Genomic DNA, 20611 nt, shown 5'->3' on the forward strand with positions numbered 1-20611 from the left:
ATTTTAAATTACATTTCTACTTTTTTTTCTTCAAAAAGTAAGACCAAATGCGCCTGAAAATGTCAAGTGGTGTAACCAGAGAAAAGTGGTCAATTCAATATATTATCAACCTAGAGTATGTCGATGTACTCATAATAATAATCAATTGCAACATGTTACCTAGGAATAGATTTTATCAGGGTGATCTCAAATTTTAATATTTCACCAGTTTTGCAACATCGAGCGGGTCATATGGTATGCTGAAAACACCTTGGTTTTTGTTATAATCTTTGGAAATGTATGTCAAAATGGCTAAAAACATGTTACACTACAGTAGAATATAATGCTTGGATAGGAATAGGAATATAATTAATATTCCTGTATGATTTCATATTTTCATGAACACTGGTTACACCATTTGAAACAACCCAGTGTCAATTGGTGTTACCATCCACATTTACCACATTTATTATATTGTATTAATGATGAAATGGCAGACAAGTATCTGACTTATTAGGCAGGCCATCTCTGAGTCTCAACACAACATAAAATGACTGGCCAAATAACATGTAGGCTATGATGTACATGACAATTCCCCTTTTCTCGAAAGAATACTTGGAACATAAATAAAACTGACTAATAAACTAAACATTTCTTCTTAAGATGGTTAGTTGTCCTTGTGCTGCATCATAAAATATTGCTAGCTATGACCTAGCTACATTCAAACATACTTTTTAAAGTAAATACTTGTTTTTATGATAAAGATCAATAATCAATGTTTTTCACTGGTTACACCATATGACATATAAACCTAATCATACCTGACAATACCCTAAAATGTCAAATTATCTCAATATTTCTAAGAGAGTTACTAACCTTGACATGCAACCCTGAAGAGCAGAGAGGGGTCCTTCTATGTGATACATTTCCCACCAAAATTGTCTTCTTTAAAAAAAATAAAAATAATAAACTCCTTATATAGCCTAGTGGTTACACCATCTAGACACTTATGTAAGTTGACCTGACTGACATTATTCCCCGGATTATTTATAATATCCAGAACAATATAGTTCCACTTCTTTTATAAACTTAAAAATAGTTCTTATGTAAGATTATGCCAAACTAGTTTATATGTTTTGTTTTTATTACTTTCAGCTCTTTTGAGCAATTTTAATTTTTCTGTACTCAGTTTTTATGGTTACAACACTTAAGACATTTTTTGCCATTTTTACTCAACAATTCTCTCGAAATGAATTAAAACCACAACTTTTTAGGGCAGGTTGTCAGAAAATAATGTATGCAAGTAATCTTTAAGTTTATTTTCAAATTTTAACCTAAAAAATATAAACTTAACCAAAGGGACACAGAAAAACAAGCGTCACGTCTTTGACCCATCTCCATGTCCAACCTTGCTGTAGGCCTACTAAACTCACCTAAAACTAGCTGGCCACCAACACTGTTGAAATCGTCACTGCAGAAACAGATTCTCCCCATCAGGGTTGAGTCCCATCCTCATCAAAATGTTGCCACCTGCCGCAATAGGCTACTAATTGCATAGGTCTACTTACAAATTACATATTAGTCATCTTGTAGTCTACGTCATCTTGTACATCATATCCAATCTAAACAAAATATGACCAAGCACTGATTTGTGCTTATTAGCCGATTCCCGCAGACTTCAATTTTTGTGGGCCAGTTGAATCTGTGGCCACTGAATTACGTTTAAATAAAGGTAAAGGCAATCAAAAAAAATATTGCAGAAGATGACTTAAAGTATGCAATGTGGTGGAACGCAAGTTAAAATCTCTCGCTATGTCGTTTCACAGTGGCGGATGAAAGCGCGCAATACCCCAGCTTTAGAGAAAGTACGACAATCTTAGATTGGGCAACAAAAGGCGCATGCGGAGACTAATTATAGTAGCATTCAAGACATACGAAAATCTTGGAACAAAATCTTGGAACAAACTCTACAAGCTCAATCACCAGGGAATTGCATTCTTTAACAGTAAACGTGGGTGGCTCTTAAAAGAGCCTTTGGGTAGATTGGAGAGTGAAAAGCCGCCTCTTTACTTAGAGCTGGTGTACTTGGTCACTGCCTTGGTGCCCTCGGACACGGCGTGCTTGGCCAGCTCACCGGGGAGCAGCAGGCGCACGGCGGTCTGGATCTCCCTGGAGGTGATGGTTGAACGCTTGTTGTAGTGCGCCAGGCGAGATGACTCTCCGGCAATGCGCTCGAAAATGTCATTCACAAAGGAATTCATGATCCCCATGGCCTTGGAGGAAATGCCGGTGTCGGGGTGGACCTGCTTCAGGACTTTGTACACGTAGATAGCGTAACTCTCCTTCCTCGACTTTCTGCGCTTCTTGCCGCCTTTGACAGCGGTCTTGGAGACGGCTTTCTTAGAGCCCTTCTTGGCCGCGGACTTAGCTGCCGGTTCGGGCATTTTTATAGGTCTCGTTGCTTCTCAGGAACAAATGTAAAGCGGCGAGTAGTCACCCGGTATATGTAGGGGGAGTATGCAAATATTTAGGCAAGGCTCCCGTCATTATCTGCGTTGAACTCTGACGTCCCCGTTTCCCCAACGAACGAAAATTGACCGCGCATGCTCAGGAACTCCCTCACCCCCCAGCCCACTTTCCCTGCTGTGGGGCGTGTGGTCTGACATCACTTTATTGGATGTAGCAGTGCCGCCATTGTGGAGTGTAGTCCAAAATCCCTATGGGGAAAATGAATTATTTGAGACACACATACGGACATTTTCTCCATAGTCCTCCATTGTTGAAGCATTTTGTTTACACCTCCCACCCACATTTGTTTGCACCTCCCACCCATTGGCATATAATGGGCGAGTGGCGTGAAGTGTTTGTAAGCAAAATGATGGCATTTGCAGACAATAAAGTCAGTGTTTAATTATGACTCCGTTGAATTTAAAATACATTGTTGAGTTGAAATATATCATTGGAGATGAGTTTTGTTAATTTTGAAGCCCTTAGCCTAGTTGATTCTCAGGTCAGTGTTGAACCTAGCATGACACATCACAGGACAGCTTTCTCAAAATCTGGCGAACAACAAACCCTGATATGTCCACAAGGACACCAAAGCAGGTTGCTAGGTAGCCGAGATATGGTCACACTAACAAAGCACACGGTCTGCTGTTGGATTGTTATTCCTTACTAAACTTACTTTTAATCCTCTTGGTTCGTTGAGGAACATAAGGCTGGGACTATCTGCTTCCATCTGGTCCGGTCCTCTGCAGCATGTTGTGCCTTGTCCCAAGTTAGGTAGCCATTTTTAATTCCGAGCTCACAGTTCTTCGCCAGTTTGTTTTTGGCCTCCCTTGTTTCCTCTGAAATTCCACCCCCCTAAAAGTCCTGTCAGCATTGAGCCCAGGGCACCATGTTGGCATTGGGCATTTTGGGGTATTTCCATAAGAGCTCCACTGCACACTGTCGCTCTCATTGCTATCACTCCTCACTGATATCAGCAGCCAGTTGTTCTGACAGGCGTGTTCCCCATATTCTTTTAATGACTTGTTCACAGTCATAAATCTCAAGATTGGCTGCATAGCCTAGCCTAATAAAACTATTCCACAGTAGACATCATTCACTATTGCATCGTAGATAGCTGTGCTTGACTGAGTGTAGCGATTTATTTGCAGCTGCCTATAGGCTACAGTGGTGAATTTAGAAGGTTTAAGTAGTCTTCACATGCCTTAGAAATAAATTATAGCCTATGCACTCTGTGTATCTCAATGATGGATGATTCAACACTGGCAGAGTAGGCCCTGTGTGTGCAAATCAGAAGCTGGGCCTTGGCTGTCACAGAGTAGCGGCAGGGCAGACTAAGGACACCAGACTAGGGTGCTAAGGTAGCCTAGTGCGTAAGGACTAGGAATTGAGGGACCATATGACAGGCATATACATCAGGACTTGAACAAAGGATATTAAAACTAAAGTTTGTAATGAGCAGTCTTTGAAGAGTGGACAGGGAGGGATGACTGTGGCCCACAGAAAGTGGCCCCAATAAGGTGTAAATCGGCACCAGACAGCTGAATCAACAGTATTGGACAGAAGGCACTGCCCTAACTTATAATAAGATGAACCATCAATCTGAAAAGTCAACTGTGACAGCTGATGGAAGCAGCCTGTGACAACTGATAGAAACAGATATATTATACAACTGTTAGGCCTATGTGCGGAGGGCATCTCTCCCGCAGGACACTCACTGAGACTATATTCTCTGTATGAGACTGTATGCTCTTGTTGAAGCAAACACCTTCTGTTGATCGCCTCTGGATTCTCGAGTTTCTACTCATGTTGTTAGCAATAGTCTAACATGGTAGGCTATAGGAGATTGATTCTTAACAGTTCCCGCTTAGTCACTTATCTTGTTATTCCCTGTAGGCGTAAATACTGTGCTCAAGAACACAATCTTGCTTGAGATAAACATTTCTAGAAACTAAGCCAAATGTATTTCATTCTGCCTCGACCACGCCTATTCACATCAGGTAGGCTAGTTCAGAATCCCAAATCACACAGCCCAGAAAGAGCTAATTGCTCATATCACTCAACAATAAGCGCCTACATGTCCTTCCATGTAGGCTATAGGCCTATCTTCACTACATGGGCTGCGATAGGATCGGCTAGGCGACTGGGCTCCTGCGTTCTCTATAATTCTCATGGCACAATAGCCTAGCCACTCAAGATGCGATTCAGACATTTTTATAGCCAGGTCATCAAATTCAGTAAAAAGAAAAGGACGAGTGTGTGTTGTGATGGTTGCTTGTCACTTTTTGCAATCCTATGTAACGCAGCCGGTGCGTCTCTGGTCACTTCACTGCATAGGCTAGCCGACCAACCAAACGAGGACATTGCCCCAGACGAGGGGTGTAATAGGCGACAGAAAGTCCAAAAAGACCAGAGGGAGTAATTCTGCAGGCAATCCAAATGCGAATCACCAAGGGAGGGAGAGAAAGTTAGCCTACACAGACGGCCAGACACCAGCTTGATTGGGACCAGGTCACAACCCCAGTTTCAACGCTGTGCTTTACGCACCCCAAAAGAGACCCGGTTTATAAACCCCTGCACCACTTCTGTGTACCCTAAATCACTTTAGTCCCTCGCCAGACAACTTGGCTCACTGGGTAATGATTTCTGCCCATAATCGCATGCACTTTTAGACATTTTAGGAGTCAAATGCCACTGGAAACCCAATGCGCACGGTTCCATCCGAGAGATCAACGGCGGTGTTTTCACCCGGTCTCGAATAAACAGACGAGGCCGCCGCCTCCCAAACAACTTTATTTTGAACGACAAATAGGCTGCTTGCTATCACATTGGCTTTTGGACATGTGCTCCACTCCAACTTTGATTTTTAGCCCTTTATACACCAGGAGAAAACACAAGAGGAACATCATTTTGCTAACCGAGAGCTCCTCGGCGGTGGAGCTGAGTCCACACGGTTCTCATGGCGCGTTTAAGGCAAACCCCTCGCAGCGTCGAGGACTCACAGTCAGCAGGACCGACATACAGTACGTGTGTGATGCCGAAGAGCAAACTCAAGATAGACATGGCAGAAGTCGCCCCAGCTCCTGCCGCCGCCGCTCCGGCCAAGGCACCCAAGAAGAAGGCAGCAGCCAAGCCCAAGAAAGTGGGACCCAGCGTCGGCGAGCTAATCGTCACGGCTGTTTCCGCCTCCAATGAGAGGAGCGGTGTCTCCCTGGCAGCGCTCAAGAAGGCCCTGGCTGCCGGCGGCTACGACGTGGAGAAGAACAACTCCCGCGTCAAGATCGCCGTCAAGAGCCTCGTCACCAAGGGCACTTTGGTACAGACCAAAGGAACTGGCGCCTCCGGTTCTTTCAAGATCAACAAGGCCACCGAGGCGCAGGCAAAGAAGCCAGCCGCCCCGAAGGTCAAGAAGGTAGCCGCCAAGAAGCCCGCTGCAGCCAAGCAGCCCAAAAAGGCCGTGGCTAAGAAGCCTGCAGCTGCCAAGAAATCTCCCAAGAAAGTCAAGAAGCCCGCAGCGGCAGCTAAGAAGGTGGCAAAGAGCCCCAAAAAGGCCAAGAAGCCTGCAGCACCCAAAAAAGCCCCAGCCAAAAGCCCCAAGAAGGCCGTCAAGCCCAAAGCTGCCAAGCCCAAGGCTGCCAAGGCTAAGAAGGCAGCACCCAAGAAGAAGTAAGAGTTCTTTCCGTCCTCTGTACCATTACAAAGGCTCTTTTAAGAGCCACCCACCACTCTCCATAAAAGCGCATCGCCATGTATGGCCATCGGATTCACGCGGGCGCACGCACAACAGTAATACTTCCTTTATAAAGCACTTAACTGTGAGACAATCTCAAGGTGCTGAACATTTGTTCTACACTCGCTCATGTTTCGTTATAATACACTTTAACAGCACTGATAAGGGGAGGCTAGGGATTTCAACTGTAGGATAAAACGTGCGTGTGCATGGTCAACTGTACATAGGGCTCAGATCGACGCTTAGTTTATTCAACATTTGTCTTTTCACCGCATGAAATGAGGAGTAATAGAGTGGGGGACAGGCGCTGGCCGTGGGCAGCTGGGCTCGTTCGTAAGGATCAGGACTGCAGCAGTCCATGATCAGTGCCTATCGCCGCCATGGTGTGGCCCTTGCATTGTGGCTAAAAAACGTCCGACTCGGTCCAGCATGATAAGTACTTTATCTAAGAGAGTATTGAACTTTGTTTAATAAGTTATTGAAATTACAAATTAAAATAAATAGTAAAAAGGCCTTTTGAGAAACGCCCATAGTTATGCATTAATTCTCTCTGGGCCCTCTGATGGTAATGTAAGTGGCCTGAGATTAAGGCATAAACAAGACTTGAGCCATGTGACCCTATGCTAATTTCACCTGTATCCGTCTGTATTGCAGAGGGCTGAATTTTCAACTCAAAAGGGACCAGTGTCTGACCGTGTAGTTCCTGGTCTCCGTATGCAATTGGGTTATTTAGCAGGCAATTTATCTAAAGCGACGTACAATGTTTTGAGCTATAGTTGGGGTTATGTTACACAGCGGTAGGTAAGATATTTTATTTGTTGGTCTTTTACAGATCAAACGGGATCATTGTGTTCAAGCGTGCAGCTCATGGTGTGCATGACACCAGGCAAAGAAGGAAGTAGGCTAATAGTAGCCCTAATAGTAGTAGTCTGTTGGGCCTGATTGGGATAGAGCTGTCGCTCTTTTCTGTCCATTATTTCGTACAGGATGGAGGTCTATCAGGAGATCAAGACATTTATAAAGGGACGTCTATTTATTAGGGAGGACATACAGGCATCACAAACGTGTCATTCATGCAGTGCACTTAATACACAAAGGCAACACGAACCGATTCAATTACTATTATATATATTTTTTTTAATTAAAACAATCACAGCATAATTGAGAAATACAGCCATTCCTAATAACGCGGTGTAACATGCGAAGCCTGTTGCTCTTTTTTTAAACAATCCAAAGACGTGTCTTAACTTAAAAATGTGTGCATAAATTGCATCAGCCTGAACGATATTAAGTTGAGTTATAAAGGCACGTCGTAGGACTAAGTAACGGAGCACGAGACGAGAGGGTGAAGAAATCATAAAGGACAATGGAAATACACTTTTCGCTTTTATAGATTGAAGTGGGTGGCTCTTAAAAGAGCCTTTGGGATTGTTGGGAGAATTCACGTCAGTGGCGACTTCACTTGGCTTTGACAGCCTTCTCGGTCTTCTTGGGGAGAAGCACTGCCTGGATGTTGGGCAGCACGCCGCCCTGGGCGATCGTCACGCCTCCGAGAAGTTTGTTGAGCTCCTCGTCGTTGCGGACAGCCAGCTGGAGGTGACGGGGGATGATACGAGTCTTCTTGTTGTCGCGGGCAGCGTTGCCGGCCAACTCCAGGATTTCAGCAGTCAGGTACTCGAGCACAGCGGCCAGGTAGACCGGTGCACCGGCTCCCACACGCTGGGCATAGTTGCCCTTACGGAGAAGTCTGTGAACACGACCCACCGGGAACTGGAGACCAGCGCGAGATGATCGGGTCTTGGCCTTGGCCCTTGCTTTGCCTCCTGTTTTCCCCCTTCCGCTCATTTTCACTATCGAAGTATTTTAGAAATCGAGTGCTGTGATACAACGGTGGTAGGATTGTTATACCTTGCGTAAAGTGGCGCTCTTTTGCCTTTGTCGCCTTAGCCAATCCCAGGCTCCATGTCAATGTCCAATGGGGAGACAGAGGCGATAGCCAGCCAATGAAGTCGCACAGATAGGCTGTCCAATCAGCGCACGGCAGCGGGCGTTATAAAAAAGGCACACTACCCTCTTGAAAGCTTTTACTTCGACTCGCGGAGAAGAAAGCTGAGATCATGGCGAGAACCAAGCAGACCGCCCGCAAATCCACCGGTGGCAAAGCCCCGAGGAAGCAGCTCGCCACCAAGGCGGCTCGTAAGAGCGCACCCGCCACCGGCGGTGTGAAGAAGCCTCATCGTTACAGGCCCGGCACAGTAGCCCTGAGAGAGATCCGTCGTTACCAGAAGTCTACCGAGCTGTTGATCCGCAAGTTGCCCTTTCAGCGCCTGGTGAGGGAAATCGCTCAAGACTTCAAGACCGACTTGCGCTTCCAGAGCTCTGCTGTGATGGCCCTGCAGGAGGCCAGCGAGGCATACCTGGTCGGCCTCTTCGAGGACACCAACCTGTGCGCCATTCACGCCAAGAGGGTAACCATCATGCCCAAGGACATCCAGTTGGCCCGCCGCATTCGCGGAGAACGCGCCTAAATTGGCCTGAGTTGCTTTATAATTTCAACATCCCCCATAGGCTCTTTTCAGAGCCACCTTATTATCTCTAATTATAAAGCCATTGTTTTCCTATTGTTACCCGAACAGTCTTGTACGTTATTTGAACCTATCTGCTGCTATACTGTCCATGCACTACCGTATTGAAATCGATAGTTGCCTATTGTAACTCCAGCTCTTGAGTGGAGCCTAGCCCCATAGGGGGACTTCGGTCCTAGTAGTTTACCCTGCTGCCTAGGCAACGCAGACTAGGAGCAGAAAATACCCACAGTCCACCTCGAGTGTATCCGAGTCCATCACACAAATGATATTTGCCGATAACAAAAAAATTATCTTGAAATCCGCATGTTGCAAACATATCCCACCTAACATACATTTTAAATTATTATTAAATTAAAACAGACGTCAATTTGCGGAGCTGAGGAGCGCGTCAGAGCAGCCTCTGTGTGGAGGGACGCGGCAGCCAATGAAAACAAAGTGGGAGGGGCATTGAGCTAAACTAGCTTGGGAATCGTTGGCACGCCGCTGGAAGTGCTGTCCCATTTAATTCACGGCCCTGCACCCTCTGGCCCTTCCAGCTGACGTCAATTAAGTGCTCAGGCCGCAAGTGCGAGGGGCCGCAAGGGTGGTTTGCGCACTCAGATTGGGATTCAGCTTTACACTCAGATCCCCTGCCGCTGCAGCGGGTCGAGTGCAGCCTCCACGCACTTGGAGAAGGTCCAGGGGGGTTGGAGCAAATCCAAACGGTAGTCTGGAGTACTCGTATGCCACCCCCTGAAAAGCAAAGCGGAGAAACTTTCGGTGCCGATTGATTATTGAAACATGAAAGTAAGCATCCCTCATATCTCACAGCCCAATGGTCCCACAGCCCAAAAGGTCTTGGTTATGTGGGACCAATGGGCTGTGGGACCATTGGGCCTAATTTTCAAGAAAGAAAAAAAAAGTCTTAGTAATGTGGGACCAATGGGCTGTGGGAACATAGAGCTGACCCCGGCCGGACACCGCCTGTCTTTTTGGGAACGAGGAAGTAATGAGAATAAAACCCCTCGCTCTATTTCCACAGGGCTAGCTCCTATTGGCTAGCGAAACCCAGCTAGCCATATTGACTGAAGAAGAAAACATACACGCACCTGTGTCCAACCAGGTCCGGTGCACCCGGTGTATAAGCGGGCTTCCCCCGCACATCTGCTCCTTCAAAATGTTCAGCTCGCATTGTACTGAAAGAAGAAAGATCAAGAATAGAAATTATGTCTACCCAGCGGACCTAAGCGGAGCCGGCGGTGTCTCTCGATGACCCCTGCCGGCGCCGATTGATCCACCGGATCGTTTTTGTGTCTGCGGCTCCCGCTACAGCGACGTGGGACACCACCTCTGCTTCCGCTGTCTGGGGCCGCAGCACGTCAGAGCAGGCCTGGCTCCGTCCTCCACCTCCGAGATCTGCTCCCTCCTGGACCCCATGGAGAGGATGCTCCGGGCGCATTTATTCGTTCCGCCGACGCTGGAGACTGAAGGTCTGGTCCAGCTGGTCGGCGCGGTCGACGGCGAGGACATCGGCGTGCCGCCGCAACAACTGCCCCGATGCCCTCCCTCCCGCCTACGGATGATGAGGAAGAGCTCTTCGAGGCAGACGAGGGTCTCTCTCTACAGCTAGTGGCTTCTCCTTTCCGGGGCAGGGTTCCTTCGACCGCGACCTGCCCGGGCTGCTGGAGAGAGCCGCGCAACACCTTGGCATTCCCGTACCAGAGGCAGAGCTCTGTCTGCTACGGGCATCCCTCCCAGCCTGCTCCTCATCTCCTGTCGGCTATGCCCAACCTGGAGGCGTTCATCGAGGCTGAATGGGAGCGGCCGTTGGCGATCAGAGGTCCGCGTCGCCAGTTCAGCAGAGCTACGAGGGTAACTGGCTGGACTGATTTGGCAGCTATCGGCTCTCCTCCCCTGGAACCCGACATCGCAGTGGTTCTGGTGCCTGGTTCCTCCGCCTTGGGCTCGGCCAGGAAGCCTCTCATGCAGGACATCAAGGACAAGACAACCCTGTCCTTGGCCAACAAAAGTTTTTCGCTGGCCACGCAGTCCGTGGTATATTTAATTTGATTAGGTAAATTTAATGTTACATTCAGGTTATTCACAACTTGGCAATGCCGACACAATATACACATTTACACATATTACAGCATAGCCTATAGCAGATAGACAAATAAAGGTTATTTACAAGAAAGTGAATAGGCCTACTAGAAAATCAAGGCTGCTAGAAATAGACTAGGTCTTCTCAGGCTTCAGTTGGCCTGTCAGCATTTAAGCTCATCACAGTTTTAGGAGTGACCAGTTCAGTTCTGGAGACGCTTTCCTTAGATCCATGGTTCTCCTTCTTCTTAGTTCAGTCCGTATACTCCTGAAGACGTCATCAGCATCAATAAAAATATTGTCCGTTGTCATTTTACAACGTGTTTTCCATATTTTAAAAACAGTTATACAAATACATAACCAAAATAATAAATGGGTTTCTTCAGTGCTGTCGAAGTTGTTATAAGGTGCTTCTATGGCATGGTACCTTTAATCCTATGTCGCTCATTTTTGCCATATTGTTTTGGATCTATCACAATCTATAAGAAGATGCCCAATGGTTTATTTTTCTATGTTGCAGGTTGGCATCGGACATCTTGTGGTCTTAACATTACAGCTCCATTTGACCACGTTTCTCGCAGGCAGTCTGCCGTTAACAGTGAGCCACATAACGTCCCTCACTGCTCCGGAGATGTGTTCAGAGTTCAGGATCTCCGCCAGACGTTCACTTTGCTCCTGTGAGCAGTCTTTAAAAATATTAGGCCCACCATAGAGGTATTCGGTAATACTGTTATAAATCACCTTATTTGACTGTGTGATCCAGTTAATATTAAGGTCTTTATATTTGTGAATAAAATCACCATAAGCCAGTACATGATAAGGCTGGGACTCCCTGCGTTTACCCCTTAACCTTTGCCACTTATTCACCTCTCCCACCCAGGTGGCCTTTTGGGATATGCCTTTTGAGATGTTTTTGCAGAAGGCTACATTTAACTTCGCACCAACATCGACAGCACCGAGTCCTCCATTTTTCACACTTTTGTACATTAAAAACCTTTTTGTTACTTCTCTGTTGTTTCCCCAGATTAATTTCACACATTTTGCTTATCCTTACCACGTAATGTAATGTTCTTGGCTAGAGCCGCTGGGTCTTCTGTGAAAGAGTCAGAATTGACCACGGCAGGTCTCGCTGCAGCTAAAAGACCGGCTCGAGACGCAGTCTTTTCCTGCTAAAGCAGACGTGACTAACGCGGGGCTCGCCGGCTCAGCTGATGTAATGTATTCGGCCAGAGCCACCGGGTCTTCCGTGAATAAGTCGGAATTGACCACGGCAGGTCTCGCCGCTGCTGGAAAACCGGTTCGAGCTGCGGAATCTTTTCCTGCTAGGAAAGCAGACGTGACGTGCGCAGCTCTCGCCAGTTCAGCGAATGTAATATATTCGGCTAGTGCCGCCGGGTCGTCGGTGAGAAAGTCAGATTTGAACACGGCAGGTCTCGCCGCCCCTGTTCTAAACAGACCGTTTGGGTTTTTAACAGAGGGGATGTGTGCGCCCAGGCCAAGTGCTCAAGTGCTATGGCTGTAGACCTACTGCCCTGTTCGGAGTTTTCTCGGGACCGACCGCTGGCGGGGTTTAATGGCGAAAAAGATGCGCTAGACCCCCAGACGGCGTTCGTTCATTCGGGCCGAGCGTTCGAGCCTCTCCCTGTGTGTTCGACAGGTAGAGAGGTTTCACGCTCACCGGTCAGTGAGAATACTTCCATGTTTACTGAGCCTCGGGCTGGGACATCTCACAACATGCACCAGTCACATGGTTTTCGCCTAGCCGCTTTGTGTGATGTTGGTAAGAAATCACTGCCCGCCTCTCATGTCCCGTCTAGTCGGTCTGCGAAAGACGGCACCTTGACAGATCATGCAAATGAGAAGGCGGGGCATGGCAACACTCATGGCAACGACGGCTTATTAGCAATGCGGACGGTGTAGACTCACTTCCTCTTTTTATGAATGAAGTGCTTCTTGACAGGAATGGCATTCATCCTTACGCTGTTCAGGGACATGGAACTCCCAACGGGGATTTTTCATCTCCCTTTCGAGGATGGCCCGCCTTGGGCCAGGGCAGCAGAGTTTCTCAGCTGTCCGGTGGCGGTCAGGGCCAAGTTGAACTACGGCAGGTTCCTCGATCTGATCCCGCGATCTCCAGCACAACCTCTTTCCAACCGCTTCACAGGAGAACGGCGCCACATCAACCTCCTGGAGTTGGAGATGGTGCTGCTGTCACAAACATGTCACTAACTGACTAGTCTCGCATAGCCAGACACTTCGTTTACGCTGTGCCAGCGCCGGAGACAGGTCAGGGCCGCGTTTCCCAGAGGCATCGTTAAGGCATCGTAGCGCTACGTGCTTCTTAAGAACGTCGTTAGCTCCACCTCTAGGTGGCGATGCGTTTCCCAGAACCTTCTTAAGCCAAGGTATACCTTGGCTACGAAGGCTCTGGGAAACAGCTCCACCCAAGGTACATCGTAAATCGCCCTTACGATGTACCTTCCGAAGATACATCGTTAGCCTTCCTTGGAGCCGAAGCGCTGTTTCCCAGAGCCTTCTTAGCCAAGGTATACCACAGCCAAGGGATACGTTACGAAGGGCGGTCAGACCCCATCGTTAGTGTACCTTGGCGATGCGCTCCGTTCATCCCGTTATAGTTTTAGCTCGATTAGAGCAAAATTACACTTTGAAAAAGGAGAGTTGCAATACAGCGCACATCTATCTATCCTACCTGCGCGATTCACATCATTAGTGTACACAAAATACAATTAACTTGAATGATGAAAATAATGTTATGGAGCCTACAGAACACATCATGGGAATGTTGTTTTTAAAACTTTTATTGAGCCAAGCAACATATACAGACTATCCATAGCCTAATATAATCCACTCTGTGAACAACAACATTTTCTTATGTAAAGGGATAATTTGATGACATGGCTTTCCTGGCTGTCTTTATATATTGTCAGACAGATATCCTGGCGAATTGATTAATCCAATGAGGCCATCTAGATGAATAGTCAAATATCCTCACACACGCTCCAGAATATTGTAGAAAGCCTTCCCAGAACAGTGGAGGCTGTTATAGCTGCACAGGGGGGACCAACTCCATATGATGCCTATTCATTTAGAATGGGATGTCATGAAAGTTGCTAGAGGTGTAATGTGTAGGTGGCCCAATACTGTTGTCCTTATAGTGTACTTTGCTAACAGATTCACAGTATTTAGTGATCTTACAAATGCTGTTTGTTATATTGTGTGCCTTCTTCAAAACCTCTACTGTTGTAATGTGGCAAGAAACTACAAATATACAGGATAAAGGGAACTTGTTTAATATTGGTTGGGAAAAAACATGGGCAGGTTTGTTCTTCAGACTTTTGTCCTGTAACAGGCTGTCTTTTTCCGGGGTGGGGTTGTTAGACCCATGCCCAACCCCCAACCTGGAGGGCCAGTTGTTGCTTTTCGTCTGGCCTCTACCCTGAACCTGCCCGGCATGGTTGAACCTGCTGGGGGGTGACCCCCCACCAGTATAGCCTTCATGGTCATGGAGGCACACAAGCCTTCCCATCACGACAAGGTAGCAACACGTAGGAAGGATGAGTGGTGTGGTGAGTGTATGTAGTGTGTGTGCACAGTGTACTGTAGTGGGTGGGCAGTGTGTGGTAAGTGTATGTAGTGTGTGTGGTGAGTGTGTGCAGTGTGTCTCAGGCATCTGCATCATCTGCAAGGGAGGAAAATTCAATTAGCGACATTGAATGGAATGCATGCAGTGTGGGAATAGACAGAGTATACAAAATATACACTTGGCCTACCTGGAGTTGGCAGAATGATTGGCACTGATATGGAGGGCCACACAAACTGTGCCTCCGCTAGGGCCTGCTGCCTGTTCTGGAGGTCCAGCCTCTCACGCTGCACACCCAGCCTCTGCCTCCCCACCTCCAGGAGCTCCTCGCTGCAGTCGCACCTCGCATCCGTAGTGTTCAGCTGCCTCTCACGCCAAGACAGGAAATAAAGAAGCATGTCTAATTTCAGGAAGTAGCCTACTGGAGTTGTGCATATAGCCCATTGAAGAAGGCTGTATGCGTACACACACACACACACAACACGTTCACCACGCTGTAGTTCCTACACACACACACACACACACACACACACACACACACACACACACACAGTATGCGTAGTTAACAGACATCCGCATTGCAGCGCGGATGGCTGCTTCCACTCCTGGGCCACCCAGGGAGTGGACAGTCGTCAGCAAGAAATGGCAGGACTTCGCCAGTAAGGCCAAAAGCCGGGGGGAGACCCCAGCGCAGTCAGACTGCTCCATCCCGTCGACACGCTCTCCCCCCACACACCCCATGACGTCCCCGTCCCCCTCCCCCCGAGAGAGGCAGCTGAACACCACGGATGCGAGGTGCGACTGCAGCGAGGAGCTCCTGGAGGTGGGGAGGCAGCGGCTGGGTGTGCAGCGTGAGAGGCTGGACCTCCAGAACAGGCAGCAGGCCCTAGCGGAGGCACAGTTTGTGTGGCCCTCCATATCAGTGCCCATCATTCTGACAACTCCAGGTAGGCCAAGTGTATATTTTGTATACTCTGTCTTTTCCCACACTGCATGCATTCCATTCAATGTCGCTAATTGAATTTTCCTCCCTTGCAGATGATGCAGATGCCTGAGACACACTGCACACACTCACCACACACACTACATACACTTACCACACACACTACACACACTCACCACACACACTACATACACTTACCACACACACTGCACACACTCACCACACACACTACATACACTTACCACACACTGCCCACCCACTACAGTACACTGCGCACACACACTACATACACTCACCACACCACTCATCCTTCCTACGTGTTGCTACCTTGTCGTGATGGGAAGGCTTGTGTGCCTCCATGACCATGAAGGCTATATTGGAGGGGGGTCACCCCCCAGCAGGTTCAACCATGCCGGGCAGGTTCAGGGTAGAGGCCAGACGAAAAGCAACAACTGGCCCTCCAGGTTGGGTGTTGGGCATGGGTCTAACAACCCCACCCCTGAAAAAGACAGCCTGTTACAGGACAAAGGTCTGAAGAACAAACCTGCCCATGTTTTTTCCCAACCAATATTAAACAAGTTCCCTTTATCCTGTATATTTGTTGTTTCTTTCCACATTACAACAGTAGAGGTTTTGGAGAAGGCACACAATATAACAAACAGCATTTGTAAGATCACTAAATACTGTGAATCTGTTAGCAAAGTTCACTATAATAATATTGGGTCACCTACACATCACAACTTTCATGACATCCCATTCTAAATGAATAGGCATCATATGGAGTTGGTCCCCCCTGTGCAGCTATAACAGCCTCCACTGTTCTGGGAAGGCTTTCTACAATATTCTGGAGCGTGTGTGAGGATATTTGACTATTCATCTAGATGGCCTCATTGGATTAATCAATTCGCCAGGATATCTGTCTGACAATATATAAAGACAGGACGTTCTCCAGGAACACCTTCAGAACACCGCGGGTTTCTTCGTAGATCAGGCCAGAAATACGCTTCACGCCACCACGACGAGCCAGACGACGGATCGCAGGCTTGGTGATGCCCTGGATGTTGTCACGAAGAACCTTGCGATGGCGTTTGGCGCCTCCCTTGCCGAGTCCTTTTCCTCCCTTACCGCGGAAACATTTTTCACACTTAGTCTATCTGCTTTACTCCAGAAGTGTGGCGTGTTTATTATGTCGTGAATGCGGATGTGATTGAACACAGTAGGCGCATTTTTCTGCCTGGGTGGAGCCCCACTAGATAGAACCTCCTACCTCAGCCCAACCCTTCAAGCAGCACGTCCTCAACCAGGCCAGGTCCAGCCTGGCCTATGTGCGTGGCTGTCTTGTTTCTGTTAAAGTCCCAGTTAACCAAAATCAGAGATTTGCTTGAAAACACATTCTATGTGTTAGTGATGCATTGCTGATAACATGTAAAAATGGGATGAACCATGTGTAGTACTGAATTGTGAAGTTAGACCAGTTTTGTGTTTTTGACCAGTTTTGATTTCTGGATTTTCTGGGCGGGCTTAAAATGGTACTTGTTGACGTAGAGCGGTGTTCTTAGCATATCCCCGCCCTAACACTATATAAAGCTAGAACGGATTTGAATCTTCGGTTCTCATGCTCAATCTTGAGTCTAGAATTAGCTAGTTTTAACCAGCAGTCTAGAATTAGCTAGTTTTTCTTAGTTAGCAATGCCTATGCATAAAACTAAACGAAAATGCATCCTTCCTGGATGCCAGCAGGAATGGGATGATAAGGTCTCCTTCTTTCAACTCCCGAGTAAAGCTGAAATGAGAAGCAAATGGTTAGCATTTTTGAAGAGCCATGGTGTTACAGAGGAGTCTGTCACCGCTAGCGCCCGCCTCTGCAGCAAACATTTCACTCCCGAAAGCTTCTGCAATAATATGAGGCTTTTGGGTTTCACGGACTCACGACTGGTCCTGGTGAATTCGGCGGAGCCAACCATCTCCCTCCCCGGCCTCCATTCTCCTCCTGTCGCATCAACCTTTGGTGCCGACACCGCTGCCTTGTGTGCTTATAGCTAATTAACGTTATAACGTTAGCTAGATAACGTAAGCAATAGTAAAATACACTGCTACGTTAATATACAAAATATGTGTCTTGACATTTATGTGGTAATGTCAGCTATGATTAATTATATGTAATCTTAGGAGGAATTATAGCTAACATTAGCTATGTAGTTTGTTGCAGATGGGAGTGTGTATATAACCTTAGTCTAGCTAACATAGCTAGCAGCACCGACCAGGCGACCACCCACCAAATAACGTTATGGATAATATATTGTGACTATAAGCGTTAACTATACAGAAACTGCCTGCCATATTTGTGGCACCTGATGTGTGTATGGGTTCACCGGTAATGGTTACAGTATATTTCTCCAGCAGGAGACCGGGAGGCGGGAGCGAGGGGGATGGTTATGTAGACCAGCTGCAGCTGGAGAAAGACGCACCCTCTCCCAGTGAAGCGGTGCTCGGCGGCTACTGGCTGAACATTCCAGGGCCGCGTTTCCCAGATTTGCCGAAGTTCTCCGCACTACGACGCTTCTCAAGGTATACCTTGGCGAAGGGACAGTTTTTCCTACGAGTGTTTCCCAGACTATCCCTTAGCGTGCGCGTGAAGATACATCGTTAGGTCCATCCCAAGATACATCGTTAGAGGAGCTGTCCCTGGGCGCGGTGCTGAAAAAAGAATGAATCGATGCCGCACACATCGATGGCCATTCGTAAAGTCACTGAAATGACGTGACAATATAATACGTGTTGTGTAAATCATTGTCATTGCAGCCTAATATTACCAAAAAGGAAGTCCTGCTCCCGAAGCTAATCTGCGAATATATCTAAGAGTCAAGGCGAGCCCGCGTGATAGTCACAATGCATAGCCTACTATTGCATCAAAGTTAATATACCAGCAATAACATGGATCGGATCGGGTCATATAAGCCTCGTCTGGGATGTCTTGAAAGCGCATGAAAAAATACATGAATAGGCAGTGATGATTGCAAAATGAACACCAATTTAATCATCACACAAACTAAGGTTTAATGCTCATATGAATAGCACCTGTGTCAGTAGCATTCCCATGTTAGAATCCACGCGGTTACGATGACTAATTTACTTTATCACGCACCGGTGTGGGCGCACGCGGTCTATAAAAAACCAAGGGTAATTGAACACATTGAGCGACATGGCAGAAACGAGGATAAGAAGACGGGCGATACCCTTCAGCAAGGAGGAGATGACCATCATGCTGGATGAGGTGGGGGAGCGGAAGGCGGTTCTTTTGGCGGCTTCCGCACCGCCAATGCCAACCAGCTGAAAAGGGCCGCCTGGACCAGCATTGCGACGCAGATGGCTGCATCCACTCCCGGCCCACCCAGGGCGTGGACAGTCATCCGGAAGAAGTGGCAAGATTTTGCCAGCCAGGCCAAGAGTCGGGGTGCAGCGGTGCGGGGAGGACAGGTGGTGGCCAGAACACCGTGCCTCCCCTCACCCCGGAAGAGGAGAAGGCGCTGGCAATCATCGGCCCCACAGCCTCCCAAGGCATCACTGGAGGCATTGATGTGGACGCTGCGGAGGGCCCCTTCAACATCCGGTCACCCCACCCCTCCCACTGCTCAGCTGAGTCTCCCCTATCCTCCCACTGCTCAGCTGAGTCACCCCAACCCTCCCACTCCTCTGGAGAGGACACCCCAGACTCCGAGTGCCCCACGCGCTCGCGCTCTCCCCACACCTCCCACACCCCCCGTGATGCCCCCACCCCCGTGAGGGGCGGCCGCACCCCACGGATGCGAGGGGGCCTTGCCAGGTCGCAGACACGCGTGGGAGGCGTGCTCTGCGACTGCAGTGCGGGGCTCCTGGAGGTGGAGAGGCAGAGGCTGACTGTGGAGCGGGACCTGCTGTCGGACACCGCCAGCTACCATCGTGAGAGGCTGCAGCTGCAGCACTACCAGCTGGCGGCCACCGCCAGCTACCGGCGGGAGATGCTGCAGCTCCAGCGTGAGAGGCTGGAACTGCAGCTCAGGAAGCAGGCCCTTGCGGAGGCACAGTTCCAGCGGTCCTCCATCTCCATGCCCATCATCTTGCCAACCCCAGGTAGGCTAAGTGTGTATCTTGTACACTGTCTATTCCCATTCTGCATGCATTCCATTCAATGTCGCTAAATTATTTCCCCTCCCTTGCAGATGATCCAGAGGCCTGAGGCACACTGCACACACTCACCACACCCCACCCACCCACCACACTACATACTCACACTACACACACTCACCACACCCCACCCACCCACCACTGCACACTCACACCACATGCACTCACCACACCACTCATCCTCCATGACCTTGAAGGCTATACCGGCGGGGGGGTAATCCCCCAGCAGGTGCAACCATGCCGGGCAGGCTTCGGGGTAGAGGTCCTTCCTATGTGTTGCTACCTTGTCGTGGTGGGAAGGCTTGTGTGTCTCCATGACCATGAAGGCTATACCTGCGGGGGGGGGTCACCCCCCCAGCAGGTTCAACCATGCCGGGCAGGTTTCAGGTAGAGGCCAGACGAAAAGCAACACCTGGCCCTCCAGGTTGGGGGTTGGGCGTGGGGCTAACAACCCCACCCCGGAAAAGGACAACCTGTTCCAGCATTTACACCAAACACATCTTGAATATCAAGAATAAAATATGTCTGAACCCAAGTTACTAATTCTCTACTGCTCTTACTTCTAATGATGTGTAGTACTGTGAAGGACAAAAGTGTGTCTGTCTGAAGGACAAACCTGCCCATGTTCTTTCCCAAACGATATGAAACTAATTCCCTTCTTCCTGTATATTTGTCATTTCTTGCCACATTACAACAGTAGACCTTTGGAAGAAGGCACCCAATATGACAACCAAACATTTGTAACATCACTAAACACTGGGAATCTGTTAGCAAAGTACACTGAGGCCAACAGCATTGGGCCACCTACACATTCCACCTACAGGAACTTTCCTGACATCCCATTCTTAATAGACATCAGTATGGAGTTGGTCCCCCTGTGCAGCTATAACAGCCTCCACTGTCCTGGGAAGGCTTTCTACAATATTCTGGAGTGTGTCTGTGAGAATCTTGGGCTATTCATCCATTCAAGCATTTAAGGTCAGACACTGATGTTGGATGAGAGGGCCTAGCTCACAGTC

The 20611-nt window shown here is 48.2% G+C and overlaps 6 protein-coding genes across 6 annotated transcripts in view; 3 read left to right on the top strand and 3 right to left on the bottom strand.

The window, feature by feature from the left end:
- LOC311321918 (histone H3.2) overlaps positions 1–20611 on the top strand; it is a gene marked incomplete at its 3' end in the record, with an annotated part of 169182 nt that overhangs the window by 27998 nt on the left and 120573 nt on the right. The window lies entirely within an intron of this gene.
- The window catches only part of LOC311321785 (histone H1-like), a gene marked incomplete at both ends in the record, with an annotated part of 42752 nt that overhangs the window by 14998 nt on the left and 7143 nt on the right, over positions 1–20611 (bottom strand). The window lies entirely within an intron of this gene.
- On the bottom strand, positions 2046–2423 carry LOC311321870 (histone H2B-like; the record flags this gene model as incomplete). Its single annotated transcript, XM_084453885.1, has 1 exon — positions 2046–2423. The coding sequence occupies one exon, from the start codon at positions 2421–2423 to the stop codon at positions 2046–2048; it is 378 nt and encodes a 125-aa protein (XP_084310011.1).
- LOC311321788 (histone H1-like) overlaps positions 5549–20611 on the top strand; it is a gene marked incomplete at both ends in the record, with an annotated part of 46440 nt that continues 31377 nt past the window's right edge. Inside the window, one exon of the mRNA XM_084453804.1 lies at positions 5549–6127. Within this exon, the coding sequence (XP_084309930.1) occupies positions 5549–6127 (579 nt within the window). The remainder of the gene's footprint in view (positions 6128–20611) is intronic.
- On the bottom strand, positions 7676–8062 carry LOC311321836 (histone H2A-like; the record flags this gene model as incomplete). Its single annotated transcript, XM_084453851.1, has 1 exon — positions 7676–8062. The coding sequence occupies one exon, from the start codon at positions 8060–8062 to the stop codon at positions 7676–7678; it is 387 nt and encodes a 128-aa protein (XP_084309977.1).
- On the top strand, positions 8335–8745 carry LOC311321829 (histone H3.2; the record flags this gene model as incomplete). The annotated part of the gene is made up of 1 exon (XM_084453844.1): positions 8335–8745. The coding sequence occupies one exon, from the start codon at positions 8335–8337 to the stop codon at positions 8743–8745; it is 411 nt and encodes a 136-aa protein (XP_084309970.1).

This window comes from Borostomias antarcticus (assembly GCF_949987555.1).
Source record: "Borostomias antarcticus genome assembly, chromosome: 19".
In the NCBI taxonomy this organism is placed as follows: Eukaryota; Metazoa; Chordata; class Actinopteri; order Stomiiformes; family Stomiidae; genus Borostomias; species Borostomias antarcticus.